The sequence below is a fragment of the Ictalurus punctatus genome, chromosome 17 (genome assembly GCF_001660625.3).
Source record: "Ictalurus punctatus breed USDA103 chromosome 17, Coco_2.0, whole genome shotgun sequence".
NCBI lineage: Eukaryota > Metazoa > Chordata > Actinopteri > Siluriformes > Ictaluridae > Ictalurus > Ictalurus punctatus.
In genome coordinates, this window is record NC_030432.2 from 24,819,938 (window position 1) to 24,828,394 (window position 8,457).

The window sequence follows — 8,457 nt, forward strand, 5'->3', positions numbered from 1 at the left end:
AGGTTTGTGGTTCAGGGCAACTTTTATTTTGTATTTTTGTCTGGCTTCATCTTTGAGATTGTAGCTTCACACTGACACCCTGCAAGGAAACAAAACTCTGTCAAAATAAAAGTAACCTAAGCTACAATCAGATCTTCACTATCAAGACTCAAAAATAATATTGTGGCTGTGAATATTGAGGGAAAAAAATAATGTCTAGCGTCTAGTGCATAAATAATGCACTAGCCATTTTAAAACCACGGCACTTTTAAAATTAGAAGTAATTAAAATGTGAAGTGTTTGTGGTTAATGTTACAATTTTGTGTTCAGCTTATGCAACTTTTCACAATACTGATTTAAACTTCAGACAAAAAAGTATTTTTAATTTAAATGTATATATTAAAATGATGGGTTTAATTTTTCTGTTGATTAGCTGCCATCTAATTTATATAACTAAGGTTTGCATGTGTTAGCATTACATTACTCTCACAGACAATTAATGTGACCAGTAACTGAACAAATATCTATTTCAAACACCTCTCAAAATGACCGCCATTAACATGAACGCAGTGATTAAAGCAGTTAATGCTGAGACACGGCTGGAACACTATTAATGACGAGTTGAGTAGGAGGAGACTCCAGATACAATTAGGAAGAAAGACACAATAAAAGGTCACTGTTTGTGACTGTTTTAATATTGGTGTATGCAGTTTGGGAGCAATGGCAAATACAAGGGTAAGTTTAGTACTTGTGGGGATTTTTCTGGTTTTCAACTATGTGAGCAGTACACCTGCATCTCCACAAGCTGTGAAAATGCCACCTCAAGCTCCTCAGCCTTTTGGGAAGCCCACTTTACAGCCACAGATACCTGGTCAGGTTGTGAAATGCCAAGTGCAAGACTATGAAAGGGTTCCTTGTGGAGAACCTGGCATCAACAGTGATCAGTGCACCACTATAAACTGCTGTTTTGATGGCCAACAGTGCTATTATGGGAAAATGGGTAAGATTGGTGTTCTATCTGATCTTTGGTTGTGATAATTGTTAACTGACTCCTTTCTCTCTTGGTATTGCCAGTGACTGTCCAGTGTACCCTTGATGGCCAGTTTGTGCTGGTGGTGGCCAGAGATGCAACAGTTCCCAGGATAAGCCTGGAGTCCATCAGCATGTTGGGAGGAAACACTGGACCCTGTAGTCCTGTTGACTCCAATACAGCCTTTGCTATATACCAATTTCCTGTAACTGCTTGTGGGACAACCATGATGGTTTGTCTAATTGTTCCCAAATATCTGGTGTTAATTTTTATGCCGTTTGGAAAGCATGCTCTCCACTATTCCACTCTGTCCAGGTACAAGGTGGTTATGTGGCCTATGAAAACAGGATGCTCTCTTCCTATGAAGTTGGGGTTGGACCCCGAGGGGCAATCACCAGAGACACTCACTATGAGTAAGATAACTAAAACTAATGGCAGGTGTTTCTTTAAGGCTTTTGCTGATCTATTGTTTCCTTTGTAGGCTTTAATTCCAGTGTAAATATTCAGGTGTTAGCTTAGCCACTCTGGCTATTGACCCTTCAGCCAATGCTGATCCTCCTTCCATTGTTGCTTCTGGACCACTCCAAGTAGAACTAAGACTAGGAAATGGTCACTGTGTTGCAAAGGGGTGTGTGGAAGGTGAGAAACTTCTGTCTGGCTATTGGCATGCAGTCTGAACTGTGAATGGTTTCAACAGGATTTGATTCCCCCCTCTGCCACCCAACAGATGAAGTGGCCTATACCTCGTACTACAGTGCTGCCGATTACCCTGTGACTAAGGTACTGAGGGAACCAGTTTATGTTGAAGTGCACATGGTGGGAAGAACTGATCCAAATATTGTCCTGGTTTTGGGAGGCTGTTGGGCGACTGCTTCCCCTAACCCCTACAGCCTTCCCCAGTGGGACCTTCTGGTGAATGGGTAAGCTCTTTACAAGTTTTCCACTTATGTAGTCCAGTGACCGTATTGAACAGGACGTGATAGCCTTGCGTTTTCCAAAGGTGTTCATACAAGGATGACCGCTATTTGACCAAGCTGATCCCAGTTATTGGGATGTCTGGACTTGCATACCCTACCCATTACAGACGCTTTGTCCTGAAGATGTTCACATTTGTGGATCCAGACTCTATGGCTCCAATGCATGAGACGGTAAAGGCTCAGGTTCTCTTTATGCTCTTGCACATGATTCTGTGCATGAAATGGGCTTGACTAAATTTCTTTCCTCAGCTCTACATTCACTGCAGTACAGCTGTATGTCTTCCAACTGCACAAGGCTCTTGTGAACCCACATGTGCCAGAAGAAGTAGGTAGACCACCTTAACACTGCTTGCTTCACTTGACTGGCTTACACATTTTCTTTCCCTCATTAGGAAGAGATGCTGCTGCAGGAGGCTCTCCTCACACCTCAGGAGTAGTGTCTAGTGGAGGTGTGATCTTTACCCAAGGCTCCTCACCTCACTTTGTTTAAAGTTATGGCAAATAAAGCTTTTTAACTTTCAATCTGGCTGTTTTGATTCAAATGTTTTGTGTACAAGCTGAGTCTAGCATATCCATTTTTGGTGGGTTCAGAGTTGTGATTATGGGAGTAACATCTGTGGGGTGGTTTGTGGGTGTTTTTTGTAACTTCAGTGTGTTAGCTTATACATGGTGCTTACTCATAGCTGTAATCCAGCATGACTTGCAGGTGGGGGGGTGAACTTTACTGTGAAACTTGACTGTGTTGCTGTCTTGAGATTTAAGAGTACTCTGTCAATAGAACCTTCCTGGTTAAATGGTGGCATGGGGCAGTGGTATAAAAGGTACATCTATACCTAGGATGACTAAATAATGTAAACCTCTATTGATTGGCTATGAATCATATAAATGGAAAAATTTCCAGCACTGAGAGAATGAATGACTGTCAATAGCTGCTATAATGTAAGTGAGAACAGGAACTAACTTGTTTAGCATGGGGACACTGTGTAAACGAAAATGATCAGCTTTGGGGTGGTAACAGTAATCCTGCTTAATCACACCCTGTTGTGGTTGATTTTCCAATAAAAGTGTCTTTTTCCTCATATATCCTACTAATGAATGATCAGAATGGTTGACAGGGCGGCATTTAACCAGGTTCAGCATGAACTTCGTGGTATTGAGGGCGCTCGCTATGGAATACTTCACCCAGCTCGTGTTTGCATTACATACAACGGTGTTCAGAAGGACTTTGTTTCAGCAGAGGAAAAAGGAGACTGTTAAACTCTTTATCAGGGTGAACTGCATCACCTACACAGGAGTTTTTTCGCTCTTTTATTTTTTGCACTCGGCCTTCCAACTCTACAGAATTTGGATTTTTATTGAAAATATTGTCGTTGCATTACTTCGCCTAGATTTTGTGGACTCGCTCCTTAAAATTTACTTCTGTATTAATGTGCTTCTGTTTTGATGCTCTGACCAGGTTAGAGTTTCTGTTTAATTTTATTAGTGTTATCTCCTCGGCCTTATGTGCTACACTGTTATATTATTTGTTACAAGTCTTTAAAAGTTAAGGACATTATATTATTGCGTGCAGACTGTTTCAGACTGGAAGTCAGTAGGGGCTTTTTCTCTTAGTGGAACTTTTTGTCTTGGTAATTTTGTTGGTTAGTTCAGCTCACACTCGGAGTTGTTTTCACAATGCTGGCAATGTTCGGTTTCTGTATGATACACTGCTCTCATTTGTTTATGGAGATGGGTGTGTGGGTATTTGGTGGATTGAGAGTAAGCAGAACATGCCAGTGCTTTGAAGGATGTGAATTGGAACAGAGTAATGATATTTAATTGAGAAACTGTTTGTTTTTAGAGGATTTAAACCTAACATGGTGAACAAATTATATTATAGAATTCAGGCAATTTTACTGGGATTCTCATACAGTGTAGCAAGTAATAATCTGGAAAGACCTTTTGTAATATCACAGTCTGGATTTAAAGAGAAGCAAATTAGTAAATGAATCACATGTAAATGAATCACATGAAAATGAATAAATAAATTAAAGACGAATTATCAGAATACAGTCCTAAAGTCCATGAGCTGTCAGGTGTAGAAGCTACTCATAAAACCAGATTTAAACAGATTGTATACCCTTCTGTGTGTGAGGTGGATAAACATCTGCTACCATCTAGTGGTCAAAATGAGCATTTTCAGCATGTTCGAAGGATATCTTTCTTTTGAATTTTTTGATAACTGACATACAAATTCAAACGAAAATAAGCAAAACATAAATATACTTTAACAGTACTTTTGTACAAAAAGCACTAACTCAACAGGGCAGCATTTTGGTGTGTTTTAGAGAAGAGATGTATAGTCTGATTTCCAGTGGAATAAAAGATATGAGAATTTTAAAAAAGTCTTTGTAAGTTAATGTTCAGTTTCAAAAGCTATGATTTTGTGTGTGTGTGTACTTGTTTACACACATTATAATGCATGTACATGTATAACAGAGTCAAATGTCTGGATAATAAAGATATTAAGTATTTGCATTAAAAGGAAACAAAAATGAAAAGTAATGGTCTTGGGATGATAATTTGAGAAACTCGTTTATTTTAAGTAAATAAAGCTGATAACATTTTTTGTTGAACGTCCAGTCCTCTCTGGCTGAAACTGAGGCGTAAGATAAGATTACTCTAGAGTCCAACGTTCAGCTGGAGTACAAGAACTCCATTCTGTTGGAGCAGGGAAAAACACTGCACAACTCAATGGAGAGGTTGAAGGAACAGCTGTGTGAGACTCACAGGAAAGGTGTCAAGTTATTTTAAGCCTTGCATTAATTTGTACTTCTAATATAAACATGTATGGAGTACAACGGAGTACAACAAAATACTAATGTTGGTAATTTGTACTGTCTGAAAACCTTATATCAATTTCATGTGCTCACAGTACTCGGAAGGACGAGAGCGTCTTCCTGAAGGACCAGTATGAAGATGTTAAGGTAAGGTTCTTTCTCATGAAGCCACGACTGCTGGTGTGTGTGTGTGTGTGTGTAAGAAATATTTTGTAGCCAGAGGAGTAAATACATAATGTTGGGAAATTTAAAATCACGCATTATTTATCACTTGAGCTCATAACTGATCTCAACAAGCTTTCTATCTAATATGACTGAGTAAGGTATCTAACTGTCTTTCTAAACAACAATGTCTATTCCAAATCAGGGGACTCTTCTTTATCGTCTTAATAATTCATTTCTGTTCCATCTGTTGGTCGTTGAACTACAAAGGGCTAAAGGGAATAAATAACTGAATTTGGAAACGAAATGCAAAAAAATCATCAAATTGGGAATGTTAGCTTGCTTACTAGCAAACCCTGCTAATTTTATTATTTACCCACGGCAGTTAGCGTAACGTTAGCTCGCTTACAAACAAACAGGAAATGGTTAAAGGTTAAGGTGAAGAATTTAGGTTAAATGAAGTGTCATTAGTGAAAATATTAACTGCTGCACATACAACATTACTTACGGTACTACCGTACTGATGATACGACCGTTTAAAAAAAATACAGTGACATATTTTCAAGCTTTAGTATTGCGATACTACCGTAGTACAGGTACTGTTCAACCCTAGTTTATATATTGTTCTGTTTTTCTGTTCTGCTGTTCATGGGAAGAAGAAAATGAAATTGCAAGTTTGAATCCTGGTGATGCCGCTGCCCCCTGTGGCCGGGAGTGAAGAGAACAAACATGCTCTCTGAGTGGGAGGGATGGCTTTACTGTCTTAAACTGTCGTGTTTTCCAATGTTCACATTAACAGGCCTTTGTCTTTAAAAGGAGTGGACCTGTCCCTGTACAGAGGGGTTTTAATTCTCTGTAGTTGCTTAAAACTATTGATCTTGTCCTTTGTTGCTGCTGTTTATGTCAGCTTAATTTTAAACCTCTTCATCACAAAAACAGAATTTTAAGAGTTTCTGTAATGGTTCCATAATAAATAGAATCTGAAAGAAAGTTAACTTGTAATAACATTTAAGACTGGTAATAAGTTGTAGTCACATTTCAGCAGTTTCTTTTAATACAGAGCCACTAGGCTTGATTTGTAAAGAATGAAACGCATATTAAGGTTGACATAAGTATGTGATGCCAAGAAAAAGATCTGCTGCATTATTTAAAATTGTTCTTAAAATTGTCTCAAATGAGTTAAATGTTATGTATTAATATATACTCACTCTCTCTCACTCACACACACACACACACACACACACACACACACAGATCGACTTGTAATTCAATAAATAATCATCTTTTCAAATCTTGTTACTCTAGTTCTTTTTAAACAATGTATATGAGAAAATTTGTTTCATTGCAGAAAAAATCCTAGTTAATTTTGAGCAGTTTTGGATCTATTGGTGCCATAAAGAACATTTTTTTTTTTTGACTGGTTCTTTAAAGAACCTTTGAAATGGGTTCTTTGTAGAACCTGAAAAGATTTTTTGTGGCACTAAGGAAAAACGGTTCTTCAATGAACCATCCACTAAAAGGTTCTTTGCAGAACCGAAAAAGGTTCTTCTATGGCCTCGCTATGAAACACCCTGTTTGGTTCTTTGTGGCACTTTTTTTTAAGACTGCAGGAGGGGTTTGAGCCACTGATGAACAGATTCCTGGAGAAAATGTGACCTCTGTACATGCACAACACACATTCTTTCTTTTTGTAAGAACGTACTGAATAGTTGATTTGGCCACACCTAATGTTTTTGGGTTTGTTTCGATTTTTCAGCCTAATGATGGCTCGCTTCACTGGCAGTGACAGCTCTTTGGACTTCATATTGAGAGTCAACAAGAACAGATTCCAAATGCAAACGCCACACCTGAAATCAACTCTACACTTTTATCTGCGTACTTGTAAGTGAAAGAATGAGGGAATAATGAGGGAATTATAAAAAGTGCTGTAATTCCTACACCTGAATTGGATGTAAATATCCTCAAATTAAAGAGGAAAGTCTGCACTTTGAGCTCATATTCATTCTTTAATGTCATCTCCAATACACTGTAGTAGACAGTCTCTAAGATGATCACAGGATGCACCTGAGCTCAGTTTCAAGTGTGTCAGTAAAGGCTCTGAATTCTTGTGTGTCAATGAGATATAGTAGTTTCTTATTAATATATTTTTAAAAACTTCTGAAATTGTTGTTTATGCTCTCAGAGTGCACTGTGTGTTTCCTGACTCCTGACCAGAAAATGGTTAAAGATATAAAATAAAACTAGATAGGTAAAGTTCATCACAACAAACTTTGATGTTGGCTTGAGAAAGAGAGTCTGAAATATAGACAGAGTGACAATCATTATAGAGTTGATTAGATAGATAGACAGACAGACTGGTGGTTGCTAGAGTGTTTTGGCTGGTTACTAGGGTGTTGCTAAGCAGTTGCTAGGGTATTCTGGGTAGTTTAGCACATTGCTAGCATCAATTAGCCTCTTGCTAGCAAGAATTTGCATGTTGCTAACATGATTTAGCATGTTGCTAGCATGATTTAGCATGTTGCTACCATGAAGTAGCATGTTGCTAACATGATTTAGCATGTTACTAGCATGAATTAGCATGTTGCTAACATGAGTTAGCATGTTGCTAGCATGATTTAGCATGTAGCTAGCACGTTGCTAGCATGAATTAGCATATTGCTCACATGAAATAGCATGTTGCTAGCATGAATTTATAGCTTTAGAGATTTAGAGTTTTCCAGTACTTTTAGATATAGAGATAGATAGATTTACCGCCGTCATAATGTATGAATTATTTATCCAAAACATTTTAATAATAATAATAGTAATAACAATGATGATAATAATAATAATAATAATAATAATAATAATAATAATAATAAATAAATCTAACGCGTCAGTTATAATTTTACTAAAAACTTTTACCAACATTTTATTTCAGATCACAGAACCTCACAGTCGAGTCAGAACTCCACATCCAGAACCCAGCGTATAGAGGCTGAGTGAATGTGGTGTGGACTCTGTGGAGCAGCTTCATCGTGTCAGAGACACTGTAGAAGGACAGAGTTCCTGCACTGTGATCCACATACACTCCTATTCTGGAGGACGCTGGACCTCGGAGATCAGTCTCAATGTCGTTGTGGAAGAAAGAGACAGAGGAAGAAGAACACCGCAGACTCCAGGACTGACTGTTGAGTCCAAACCCACACTCATCACCCCGTCCTTTCCTGCTGATCTCTTTATATGAGACTGATATGTACACAACACCGCTCCACTCCACCTCCCAGTAACAGCGTCCACACACACTCTCCTTACACAACACCTGATACAAGGAGTTAAATCTCTCTGGATGATCAGAGTATCGCTGTTTTCTCTCACTGCGCTTCACCGCTCTGTTCTTCTCAGACAGAATGAGGCGATGATTTACTGTGTTGGGATCCAGAGTCAGATAACAGAAATCTAAAACAATAAAATGTCCACAGGTTAGATATTAATCACAGGATTTATAATG

The 8,457-nt window shown here is 38.3% G+C and overlaps 1 protein-coding gene, 1 long non-coding RNA gene and 1 pseudogene across 2 annotated transcripts in view; 2 read left to right on the forward strand and 1 right to left on the reverse strand.

The window, feature by feature from the left end:
• The first annotated feature begins 685 nt into the window (after nt 1-685).
• Nucleotides 686-2,508, forward strand: LOC108278046 (zona pellucida sperm-binding protein 4-like; annotated as a pseudogene).
• Nucleotides 2,509-4,566: 2,058 nt separating this feature from the next.
• LOC128635273 (uncharacterized) lies at nt 4,567-8,020 on the forward strand. Its single transcript, XR_008398212.1, has 4 exons — nt 4,567-4,762; nt 4,901-4,952; nt 6,724-6,848; nt 7,888-8,020. It is a non-coding gene; the product is annotated as an uncharacterized LOC128635273 (long non-coding RNA).
• LOC108262122 (E3 ubiquitin/ISG15 ligase TRIM25) overlaps nt 7,836-8,457 on the reverse strand; it is an 11,110-nt gene continuing 10,488 nt past the window's right edge. The window contains exon 7 of the mRNA XM_053687283.1: nt 7,836-8,405. Within this exon, the coding sequence (XP_053543258.1) occupies nt 7,879-8,405 (527 nt within the window). The 3' untranslated portion in view covers nt 7,836-7,878. The remainder of the gene's footprint in view (nt 8,406-8,457) is intronic.